This window comes from Cygnus atratus, chromosome 14 (assembly GCF_013377495.2).
Source record: "Cygnus atratus isolate AKBS03 ecotype Queensland, Australia chromosome 14, CAtr_DNAZoo_HiC_assembly, whole genome shotgun sequence".
In the NCBI taxonomy this organism is placed as follows: Eukaryota; Metazoa; Chordata; class Aves; order Anseriformes; family Anatidae; genus Cygnus; species Cygnus atratus.
In genome coordinates, this window is record NC_066375.1 from 988,294 (window position 1) to 1,001,065 (window position 12,772).

General features: G+C 43.1%; 1 protein-coding gene across 2 annotated transcripts; it reads left to right on the forward strand.

Moving 5' to 3' along the window:
* The first annotated feature begins 1,982 nt into the window (after positions 1–1,982).
* Positions 1,983–9,467, forward strand: YIPF5 (Yip1 domain family member 5). 2 transcript variants are annotated; one of them, XM_035560725.2, is made up of 6 exons: positions 1,983–2,081; positions 2,232–2,352; positions 3,981–4,150; positions 5,413–5,558; positions 6,615–6,796; positions 7,410–9,467. In XM_035560725.2, exons 2-6 carry the CDS (start codon positions 2,246–2,248, stop codon positions 7,570–7,572), a joined length of 768 nt encoding a protein of 255 aa, XP_035416618.1. In that variant the 5' UTR covers positions 1,983–2,081; positions 2,232–2,245; the 3' UTR covers positions 7,573–9,467. The 2 variants fall into 2 exon arrangements, with proteins under 2 accessions (XP_035416618.1, XP_050569566.1); XM_050713609.1 differs by having other exon boundaries at positions 2,017–2,081; positions 2,236–2,352.
* The last annotated feature ends 3,305 nt before the right edge of the window (positions 9,468–12,772 follow it).

Genomic DNA, 12,772 nt, shown 5'->3' on the forward strand with positions numbered 1-12,772 from the left:
AAGGAAGGAGTTTCTGATGCAGCTCCAGAAAGAACATACTGGTGGAGAAGGTATAAAAAGGATGAACTTCCCCCCATTTCCATTAGCGCTGGCTAGCACAATGCACTTTCCAAGTCATGCAAAAAGACAATAGCTGTGCAGCTGCAAAATATTGCGTTCCCTTATACCCACAGGCCTGTACCAGACAACACACTGCTACAGGCCAATTGTGAATTTGTCCCACAAAACTGAAGCAGACAACTGATACCCTAAAGTCATGTTAAGAAGCCCAATGCAAACAGAGAGCTAATTAATGAAAGCTCAAGCCTAAGCTGTGAGCAAATTCTAATAATCTAAGCAAATCCAAACAGATTTCTAGCCAAAGAGCATTTCACCAGCAAATCACAATTAAACAGCCCACTGCCTGGGATTTGGGTCTAATTTCACTGTCTAGTGAAGTGCAACCAAGTCACACAGTTCATCAAAGCGGCACTAAGCCACCAACATCAGATGGATCCTGCACACTCTACAGGTCTTCCATGAAAGCATGGATCTTCTCAGCCTTCAAACTCTAGTTTACATAAACTATAAATTTGCAGGAATCATCTTATACTGTAGTTACTGATCTCTGTGTTATCTGTGACTATAATTCATACATCGTTATTTCATTCAGTTCTACAAACATGCATATTTTCTGGAAGGCTGTTCCCAGGAGATACTGGATATCCTGCACCACAAGGTACGTTCTGCAGGAGAGGCTTATAACAGGACTATTATTCAAATATTATTCAGTAGAAGATTATATCCATGAGAGCTTGTAACAAAATAACTGTAATTGTGTCCTAAGCCACAGTGAATTAAAAAAAAAAAAAAAACAACAACAACAACAAAAAAACTACTTCAAAAAGGGTCTTACATTTGCAGAAGCTCATGTGCCCGAGTGGCAAGCATTCGGTTCTCGCATGCACGTAAGTTCAGCTACATCACGCATGGGATTGCGACTGTTTATGCATGCACAACTAAACATTTCTGAATCTCATTACTGTGCACCTATTCGGCAACAACAATAAAGTGGCAATTATGATTCAGCTCATTCTGAAGTTTCAGCTAAACTGCCTCAGCTGGGTTTTCCCTGGCTCTGTCCACAACAAGCCCATCTGAGTCAGCAGCACACTCGCTTCTTCCCGCGCTCTGCAGGAGTACCTGAGGTAGTTAATAAAAACAAATTCTGATTAGCAGTCAGAGGGCAGCTTTTCCCCTGGCCCTGAGTGAAAAAAAGGAGCAAAACGATGGAACTAGAAGGAAAAACAGAGAGACAGGCTTCCGCTAGCCCCTCGTGTCCCCCCAGGGATCGACCCACTTCACTCCTGTTTGTCACACCTGCAGATCTTGTCCTCAGGCCTCTCCTAGGCCACGGCTATCTCACAGCCATCCTAGGCTGTCCCAGTCATTATTATTTTTTCTCAGTTCCTCGTCATTCCCCGCTCCTGCAGCTATTTGTAAAGCACAGGTTAACAGCTGCCTTTAACAAGGATCAATAGCTCCTGCACACATTTTATCAGGCGTCAGGAAAATGTTCGTTTTATTTAACGTGGTGACGTGAAGGGTACGAAGGCCTGGCACTGAGCGACCGCAGTTCCTCCTCCTCACCCGGCTGCGTCGTGGCGCGGCCCCTGCCAGCCCTCCTGCCCTCGGGGAGCCCTGTGGGGATCGCAGGGGGAGGCTGAGCCCGCGGGCAACGCCACTCGTGGCCTTAACCAAGAAAAGAAACCATACAAGAGCTCAAAACGTCATTTATTTCGGTGGTTAACAGGTAAAAAACCCCGCAAACAACGAGAAGCGCGAGGCTCCCCCGCGACAGGCTCCGGCTGAGGCCGCCGCCCCGCCGCGCGCCCCACGTGACCCCCCCGGATCCCCCCCCCCCCCGGCGGGCCTCGCCCCCTTGGCGCCGCGGCGGCGCCACGCAGGCAGGGCGCGGGACGGGCGGCGCATGCTCGCTGGGGGCGCCCCGTTGCGCGTCTCGCACGCATGCGCGGCGGCCCCGGAAGCGGCGGGCGGCAGGGTGACACGTCGCAGCGCCGCGGCGGGGGGGCCGGGCCGTGGTGGGTGCGGGCGGGGACGGGGGGGGACCGGGGGGGCACCGGGGGGGCACTCGGGGGGTCTGGGGGGGTCTGGGGGGGTCTGAGGGGGTCTGAGGGGGTTCTGAGGGGGTTTGGGGGGCCGCGCACCCACTCGCCCGGTGTTCCCCGCAGGCAGGGTGCGGGAGATGTCCGGCTTTGACAGCTTCACCACGGACTTCTTCCAGACCGGCTACAGCATCGACGAGCAGGCCCAGCACTACGAGTACGGCGGCGGCGGCCGGCCCTACGGCAGGTAACCCCGGCCCCGGGGCGCTGAGGCACCGGGCGGGCTGCCCGGGGCTGCGGGTGTCCCGGCCCCGAGGGGCCCGGGGCCGGCCTGACCCAGCGGAGGGCGCCCGGCCGCGGCTGGGGCTGGGCTGCGAGGCCCCCTCTGCCCGTGAGGGGCTCGGCGCCTTCGGCGCGGGGCCGGCAGCGCAGGCAGCTGGTGCTGCCCGTACCGAGCCCTGCTGCAGTGTCACCGTGTAGCTTATATCCTGTAAATGGAGGTGTATAGCGGTTATACGCTAAATATCCCGTGGTCTGCGTTTTAAGGTAAAGGCAGGACTCTCAAGATATTACGTGAGACATTTTAACATAAACAATCCTTTGGAAGGCCGCTATCGCTGTTTCCTAAGGACATATGCGGTTACTCAGGGAATGAAAATTAGTCACGCTGTCAAATAAATGAGCCTGCAGTGTCCGTGGTGTTTTCTAGGCTTTAGCAGAAAACTGTGGCAGACTTTTCTAGGTCACAGGGGCTCTTGTGAGTCCTTTGTACATCCGTAGTCCCAGGCTGAGGATTTTTGTCAGGTACGTGACCCGAGTTTGATCGCTGTGATAGGTGGAACAGGTTGATGCGTGTTTGCATTCCGACAAGGACTGCTGGGCTGTGATGAGGCTGGACCGTACTGGCACAAGAAAAGAAGGGAGAGTGAGTGCTGGGTTTTCCTTCTTTATGTTCATGTTGGAGATGTTTACTGAAGCCTTTGTAGTCAGAGACCGTTAGCGGCAAGAATAACTTAAGAGTTTGTTTACGAAGAGAAGATAGCTCTGATGAGGCTTATTTTCTTTTAAGATGTCTATAGCCACATATATTTTTATACGTGTGAAATCTATAGTAGTATTGCAAAAACAGTATAAATTTATTAGCAAATATCTGAGAACGTGTCAAACAGAAACTGAGAAATTGCTCCCCCCGTGCCCCCAGCATCATGTCCTCTAGGTAGATGTCACCATGTTTAGAATCTGCATCATAATTCCTTCTTATGTGTCATAGCGCTACCTGATGCTCTTGGTGTGTAAGTGAAGAGGAAAATGGTTTTTGTTTTTTTTTCCCTGGGCTGATTTTTTTAAATATGGAGGGCAATGAAGGTGATAGTATGAGCTACTTTGTTCTCTAACATGGAGTTTGCAAGTAAGCGTTCTCAATTGTAAATTAATGCTGGCATCAAGTGAGTTGTCAGTAGTAATTAAGGGACAATTGGATTAGTTTGTGACTTAAATTTTTCCTACTCTTTTACGTGTCTGCGAGTTGTGGTAGTAATTCAGTCAATGGATAACGCTCATTTGTGCAGGCCTCTGACTTAAAAGCAAAAAGCAATACAAAAGCACATGTAACGATAATTATTGCGTTTAGCTTATAGCAGTACGTCGTCTTTAGCTCATCAGTATTGTTACTAATGGTTTGAACAGATGAATGTGGCTAAGCACCTGGAACGCTTGAATTTGAGTAGGGGAGCATTGAATGTGACTGCTCAAAAGAGGAGGAAAGACAGATCTGTTTGCTGCAGTTTATTTGCTGAAAAAAAGCTGTGATTTTTGCAGGGAAATGTTTAAAATGAAATTCTGTATCTGTCCGTAACGTGCTGTCGTTCTTTATAGGCAGTATGGAGGCTATGAGTACTCCCAGCAAAGTGGATTCGTCCCTCCAGAGATGATGCAGCAGCAGCCGTACACAGGGCAGATTTACCAGCCGACACAGACATATACTCCAACTTCAGCACAGTCTTTTTATGGAAGTAACTTTGAGGATGAGCCTCCTCTATTAGAAGGTATAATTTGAGCTTTGTGGCTGAGATCCAAAACTCCTCCCAGCTTGGGGATAAGTTGAGTAGTAGGGTGTGTATTCTCCCATTTCTGGAAGTACACAATTGACTTGAAATTCTCATTATTTCTTTTATTTACCTGTATTTCAGTATATAATTTGCATGTTCTTGTGTGAACGTTTGGACACAGTTTTAGCGTTACGCGTTATTACTTCGTGCTGTCTGTTCAGTGGAAGGCATAATGATTAAACGGATAGCCCGACTTCACACAAGACTTAAGACAAAACACTTAATAATTTTGTTGTTGCAAATAATACTTGTTGCAAACTGTACTTACTTTTGTGAAAATAAGTTGATGCTGTTAGTTGCAGTCGATTCTGTGATTAGGACTGAAATCTTGCATTGCTAAAGAGGAGTGCTGTACACTGCAGAAATTCCTATGCAGAATAAAGAGTGTGCCAAATGCCAGAACGGTTAGGTAGTTAGTGTCCGTAGTTGAGTTGCCAGCTCAGATACATCATTGTTCAGTACCGAACAGCTGAAGAAGCCCTTACTGTTGCTGGTGAGAGAGGCAGCTATTCGTGTTTTCTTCCCACCCAGCTGTGCTCGTTTATATTATTCCCAAAATTAATCTGTTTACGTAGATGCTTCCCAGAGCCTGGGGTGGGCAAATAGGTTTTTGCACAGCTGTGGTCAGATTGGCTGGATGGAGCCTTGAAATCCTGTTTAGCTGCAATAAGCTGTAAAATGTGTCAAGTGTTAAAAGGGATGGTTGTGTTTTTCTCAGTGGATTCAGTAACAGGATAGGAGGTTTGTGAAAGAGAAATCCGCTGTGGATAACTAGGTGCAGAGAAACTACTTTGAATTTGAAATCCTTGAGCCACCAGTCACTGGAGACTTGGGAAACGTTTGGGGAATCTGCGTATTTTGTTCTGATACTCCTCCATGCATGTCTTCTTTTGGCCACTTACAGAGACAGTATGCTGGGCTAAATGAACTTTGGTCTGGCGCAGAACGCTGTTCTTAGGCCTTATCTGGTCCTTTAGAAACCAGCCTGTCGCTGCAGAACATTTGAGACGTGGAATCTGTGGAAGCAGCACACTCAGCAGCTCGAGGACAGAGGGAATGACTCAATTCTCTGGTCCCCGTAGGATAGTTCCTGGAGGAGATTTAAGAGGGTAGGGGCAGGGAAAATGTGTCAGTAAAGCAAGCAGGGGCAAGAAGAAAAAATATATAAATATGCATAGTTTGTTTCATGTAACTTGCAGAATTGGGGATCAATTTCGACCACATCTGGCAGAAGACACTAACAGTGCTGCACCCATTAAAAGTAGCAGATGGCAGCATCATGAATGAGACGGATTTGGCTGGACCAATGGTCTTCTGCTTAGCTTTTGGAGCCACGTTATTACTGGTAAGACATTGGTTGCCGAATAGAATTATTTGTGCTTTGATATGCCTGGAGACACTGGAGGAAAAAGGCAAGTTACCTATAGGTTTGTTGGAACTGACTCCTTAGCGTAGAGGCCACAAAAACCATATCGTGACCAGGAGTTTGTAGCTCAGTGGGAGAGGAGCTGGGGCTTCATGCAGCGCTCACTGAGGTTAGCGAGTTTGCTACCCTTTTTCTTCTGTGGATTTTAAGTCAAAGCTTTAGAGGTTTTTTTGTTTGTTTTGTTTTGGTTTTTTTTGCATGCCATTTATTTTACTGGAGTGCCTATTTCTTTTCATAGTCTATTTCTGAGGAATACGGTTCCCTTTTTCACAGAAATGGGTGTGTGACACATTCCCAGATTTTTAACTGCTTTTTTTTTTTTTAAGAGGTTGAGGTGTTTTACTTTCAGAATCATGCATTGTATTTTTCAGTTGTCTGTTATCTTCCAGTTTAATATTTGCTTCTTATAATTTACATTGTTCTACAACACCATGGAGTTTATTGCAAGGCATTTTAGCTCTAGATTTGTAGAGAAGTTCCAAACTTTTCTAATCTTAAACATTATTCCTGTAAAGATTAGTATCGCAAGACATCTTCAGAGAAATAATAATCATAGAAAAAGATCACCATGGGAAGTTAGTTGCCTAAGCCAGGAGTTGGACTTGATGATCCTTGTTGGGTCCCTCCCAACTGGGGACGTTGTATGGTTCTGTGATATTCTGTGATTCTATAACCCCTGGGGAATTCATAGACTTTTGCAGCCCAGATCAGCAAATAACAGTTTGATTAAAATCTATTTATTGAAATATGTAAACTTCAGATAAATGTGCCTCTTGGGTATCTAAAATGTACAGGTGTCCTGGAATTCGGGTTGCAGGAAAATATGGCATGTTGAATTTGAATATAGGAATTGGTGGTTGGAGGGACGATGGAGAAAATGAAGATATTCTGTAAATACTAATTCTTCTTGCCTTTGTTTGTGGGAAGTGTTACTTGTTCTATTAATTAATGTGTACTCTTATGCTTAACTTTCAGGCTGGTAAAATTCAGTTTGGTTACGTGTATGGAATAAGTGCAATCGGATGCTTAGGGATGTTTTGTCTCCTGAACTTAATGAGCATGACAGGCGTCTCATTTGGCTGCGTTGCCAGTGTCCTTGGATACTGTCTTCTTCCTATGATCCTACTTTCCACTTTCGCAATTGTATTTTCATTGCAGTAAGTACATAAACTATAACTTGATAATAGATTTCCTCTACTGTGAGATAAAGTTACTAAGAGAAAACTTCATAGTGATGAACGTGCTTATAAATTCAATATGACAGGAATTTGTAGTAAGTGTAAAAATACAAGTCTCAACTTTCTTACTGGAAAAAAAGGTGTGAATACTGCTTTTCTTTAAGTCAGTCAACAGCTTTTAAATACATGGACTCTTTCAGTATTGAGTTTGTTTTCAGTTAGCGTTGAATCTGATAAATACTATTACCTGCAAAGTCAAAAAGATAGCTTGTAAGTTAAGATACAAAACTGAATGTCAAACAAAGAAAATCCATGTGATTCTTCATAACTGTATGAAATTAGGAACTGAAAAGCAGCAAGAAACAACATGATATCGTTTCTTTATTTAATACCTAAGTTTCATATGTACAAAGGTGCTTTTTAATGTTGTGACAATTGAATAATATGGCTCTGAAATCTTTACTGGAACTCTATCATTTAAAAATGTGGAAGATAAAAGATAAAATTCTTAGAATTTGTAGAAGGTATTAGGAGTCTAGTTATGACTCCTAAGTACACGAGTCTTAAATTAATTCTGTTTTTATCTTTACAGGGGAGTGATGGGAATTATTCTCACGGCTGGAATCATTGGCTGGTGCAGCTTTTCTGCTTCCAAAATCTTCATTTCTGCCTTAGCAATGGAAGGACAGCAACTTCTAGTAGCGTACCCCTGTGCTTTATTGTATGGAGTCTTTGCTCTCATTTCTGTGTTTTGAAGAGACTGTCCAAATTGTTGGACTCCAGTGGGCCAAAATGAAGACATCAACTTGGAATATTTAGTTGGACCAGACACGGCTGCAAACACCTGTATAGTGTTGCTATCACAAAAGTTAGACCAGTTTTAAATCATCTGGAACAAATGTCTTGTGTTCACTTTTTTAGGACTTTGAATACTGTTCGCAATTGACCTGAGGTGTCTATAGCTTTAATAAGTGTTCATGCTTATCAAGTTAATGTAATTTCTTTCCCATTCCTGTATCTTTAGAAAAGTAACTTCTAGTTGTTTGTTTGAGCTGGTGGGGGGGTAAGGGGGAGGGGGTTTTTTGTTGTTTTTTTTTCAGGGGAGGGAGGGAGGAGGGATGCAGTTACAGATTGAAAGATTGTTATCACTAGAAGTTAACAAAACCACAGATGATGTGGATTTGGAAATTCTCTTTGAACAAATCTGCAGTAATAACCCATTTCCTCTCCCCTCTTGCCAAAAGGAAAATGCACAGAAGAACGCAAACAATTAGTTCTATATTTTAACAAACACACTCTTAAGGTGTTTGGTCTCATTTACTTGTTCATTTGATGTGATAGTATTTCATGATTTAAGATACTGAAGTTATGAATTAAGCAACAGATGCTTTAAAAATTAAGAGGATCTGTAATTCTGTCACATTTGAAATATGAATACATTTGGATGTCTGAGTAGCTACATGTTAACTTGAATTTCTGAAGATTACTTCAACTAGAGGATTTTCCCCTAATGGTGCACATATTAGTAGACAAAGAGTAATCTCTTTTGCAGTACTTCCAAGAAAAACACCATTTTGAAAATGTTATGCTTGTCAGTATTGTAGTTACTGTAAAAGTAAGGTATATTGATTAAATTTTCCTTAAATTTTGAGAATGGTGTTTGATTTTTCCAATCTTTACTTTTGAATGGACTTCGGTTATTAAAATAGGAACTTTCATATGGAAGCAAAATCATATTTAAAAGTGTATTCAGTTAGTGGATTTGATATTTGCTTCAGCCATACATACTTAATTTTACATTACAAATATAATCTAGTTTGCGATATTAGATGCTTGCAAGAAGTCTTACAAGTGTAGGAAGTAGGAAAGCAAAAATGCTTGGTCTTCACATAAGCACTTGCTAATTCTCAAAAGCAAGAAAATGATACAAACATTTTAACTCATAATGCAAAGGGAAGATAGTCATTTTTTTTTCCCTTGGAAATAAAGAAGCTCTATCGAAGTGCTAGATTATCACTAGCATTTTTTCAGCAATTTAATCCAAGGGATTTCGTTTCATTGAATTTACTGAAGGTGTTAGTCTGGTGCTCATCTGTCAGGTCTGTGGAATGATCTATTCATTGACTTCTGGAGTTGAATCAGTGGTCAAATGTGTTATGTTAACACCTGGTAAGACTCAGTCTGTGAATGAGTCTTACATCAAAGAAAAATTTTTTTCTGTGGTAGCTCTCTGTGGAAAACTACCATGAGTGAATAATTTCCCAGACCAGTGCGTGTTATTGTTCACTCTTCCCTTAGTTCTTCTCATTCTCCTTAAAAAAATAATCTTCCTAGTCCCATTAGAAGTTGCTGATGAGGTTGTCCCCCTCCTTTGGCTGTCCCCCTCCTTTGGCTGGAGCTAACTGTGTTGTGTTCCTGAGAGCTGTGGGAAGTGCTGAGTGAGTGTGAAAGCATTAAGAACCGAACACTGATGCAGAAAACTGTTTTGACTCTTGTACTGTATCTGGCTGTTGTAATGAATTTTAAAACTCACAAAAAAATTCAATTTCCTTTGAGAATTGGATTCAAGAGCCCAGATAATTTTATACTTTGATACCTTATTACAAGTTATCACTCTAAATAAAACAGTTGAGTTTTTTTTATTTACTGGAATGTTTTACTCTGCATGTTTTAGTTCTGATTTTCTTTGGATTGGCAGGCCTGGCGCACAAAGTTCTCTTTTCGATGAAGAACGTTATCTGCTGATGGAGCATGATGTCCTGTGTTTCTGCAAATAAGATACAGTGATTGCCTTTACTAATGAGACCTAATTAAATACAGAATGCTTCTAGGAAGTGTAAAAAGTGGCATACTTCCTTGAGCATGTCGGGTTCTAAATACTCAAATATTGTTTTGTTGTTGTTGGCTAATTAAGCTTACCTTGCATGTGTGAATGGGGTTCATTTCTTAAAGCTTGCACTGATTTTGTAGATTTCTCATATTGTAGTGACAGAAGTTATTTATAACAACTTAACACATAAGTAATCATCCTACAAGTTAAGTGCAAAGGAAAAATGTTAAAATCCACTTGTCTCAGTGTAGCACTAATTATATAACTACTGAGTTTGGAAAGACCGTATCAAAACTTATTTCTGTATATACTTGTCACAAAGTCCTTACTCTGACAGTGGAGGATGCTACACGTTCTACTTGAGCAGTGGGGTTTGACCTGACAGTTTCAGGAGCATTTTGTGTTCTTCAGACCACGCTGTGGCGAATTCAGCCATGAATTTCCACCTGGGCTCCTGGGAGCAGGAGTGGGTGGGAGTAGAAGGTCAAAGACTTTAATTCAGAGGGCTTCACAAAAACATAATATATCTAAACTGGTAGTCTGAAATATCCCCAGATTCTGGTAGGTTAGTTAATGTGATTCCATTGACCCTGTTTATTGCCTTTCCAAAATCAATTCTATTGATTTCCTACTATAACCTACTATAATGCTGTTTTGTCCTAGAACTTGCTTCAATTTTAGTTACGTTTCAGACTATTTAATCTTACTGTCACATGGAATGAGAAGATTATGTGCTGTAATTCTTCACTCCCACATTTGCCTTTAGTTTTACTTAGACCTTTTTTATTCCTTCTTTCCTAAATCTGAATTCTCCCCCACTGTCTGTTAACATCAGTATTCTCATCTAGTTTTCTGATGAAGTGTTAATGCTACCTGCTTCACACTGCATTGTCTCTTGACATTTTCGTGTTGCTCAGCTTAAAGCGTTCATATATGAATGCTGGCATTGCTTTTTTAAAGCTAATTGCTTTATCACACCCACTCTTCAAATTACTTCCTATTGTACAAAGTTATATTAAAAGTTGTTTTTCCCAGTTTGTCCATTCAAAAGCAAAGTTTTGACAGCACCTGTGTGCTTCAGGTCATTTGTTTTGCTATGAGGCAACTGCTGACTGCTGTTCAATTTCAATAAGCAAAATTTCTGTAAGCATCAACAAATCATGTCATTAAAGCTCGTTATTGAGGGCACTGTCCAAACCTCTCTCGAACACTGACAGGTGTGGGCATCAGGCACCTCTCTAGGAAGCCTGTTCCAACGTTTGACCACTTTTACGGTAAAGAAATTTTTCCTTAAGTGTAGTCGGAGCTTCCCCGGCACAGCTTTGCGCCACTCCCACGCTGGCTTCTCTCCGAAACGGTCACCTTATTTCCACGAACTTGAATGGTTCAGACTTGGTTACTGCAAAGAACATCTCTTTGGGTTTGTAATGAGAAGCTGGAGTGCTCTTACGCTTGTCTCCAAGTATCGGCACAGGGACGTCTTCACTGCACGATTTGTGTGCGAGGGCCCTGGGACCCCCAGTCCCGGGGGGGATCAGTGGGTGCAGCAGGGCGCCGTGCTTCGGGGGCGAGGGTTGGGCTGGGGCACAGCCTGGCAGCAGCCACGGGCGGTCACACACTGACGGTGTGCTGGTTCCTACCAAAGCTGCTGTTAAGTTTGCTAATGTGCTTTAGGAACCACGCGAGCTAAAAGAGCAGCCAGCAGTTTGTGGTACTGTGCTGCGTGTTATGTCACAGGAGCAGGTTTGCAGAAGAGAGAACATCCTTCTGTTACGCAAGTTGTTTAACTGGACAAGCGTTCACATGCAGCAACCTCAACTAAAAAATAAAATAAAATTAAAATAAAATAAAGAAAAAGGAGTGGAATAACGGGCTTGCTGTTTCCTGCATCTCCACTGGGTGGGCCTGCAGCATGTCTGATGTGCGACACCACAGGCAGCATCGCTGGTGTGCTGTAAGGCAGGGCTTGGGGCTGGCACAGCTCAGCATCAGGAAGGCTTCCTCCTCTGCTTGCCCTCTTGCTTTGCCTCTGTGACATCAGAAGCAGTTGCACCCCCAGGCAGCCAAACCGCTGATGTCTGGTTGGATTTCTGCTTCATGTAATGGGCAAGGCCCTCGCTTCAATCACGGCCCATCGAATCAGCGGAGGTGCTGTGCTGTGCTTGCCGGGAAGCCCTCCTGGCAGTGGGAAAGCTTTGCTACATCCCTTCCTTTCTATACAGCTCTAATTTTTCTGACTGGGTTTTCTCTTCACATTACCAAGAAGTCTCTTCATTTTCTTTATGCAGTCCAAAAGCATGAGAAATTATTTTTCACTGGATAATCCACTGCCCTCCCAGCTGCTGGGAGATCCAGGCAGGCAGGCTCTTCCCTGCGTAGCCCATGTTGAGTAGTAGCACTCTTGTGGGCACCTTTTTTTTCTGTGTAAGATGCTGCATCCTCCCATTGATACATTTTTTAATTCAGTTAAATAGCACCTCTACAGAACTAAAACAATTGATTTACACAACCTATGGGAAAAAACTAAAAGTGTTTTAAAATATTTTATTGTTACTTTAGGAGTTACGAACACTAATATCTCGAGATGTGAGGACCTCAGTTATTTACTGTGATTATCCTTGAGCATCCTGCAAGACAGGGAAGCTCCTCATCCTGTCCTGTAGGTGAGGACTGACCTAAGGAGCTGTATGCAGCTTTTCCAGGGCCTGCTGCATTTGGTCATCTTTATCCCAGCAAAACATAATGAGGTTGCTCTCCAGGGGTGGATTCCCAGGCCAGTTCTCCAGGGCACAGCTTGAAAGCGGGAGGAGATTTTATAATTGGAAAGTCTGTCAGCCGCATTTGCCAGCTTTGTGCTTTCCCAACCAAAGCCAGCAGGCCATTAGCCAAACAGCAGTCCCTGCTTTGAGAACTGCAGGCATTGTGCTCATAAGGGTTGTTTTTTTTTTTTCCCTCCTATTATTTTTGCTTTATTGCAGGAAGCACTGACATTAAAAAACAGGGATTCTCTGCTCCTCATCAGGAATGGTAAAGTGGAAGATTGTCTAAAATTAGACGCTACTCCTGGAATAGGCCTCTTTCAAAAATTGTTCTGCAATTACACGTCTCTAGGAAGAAGGGCGTTG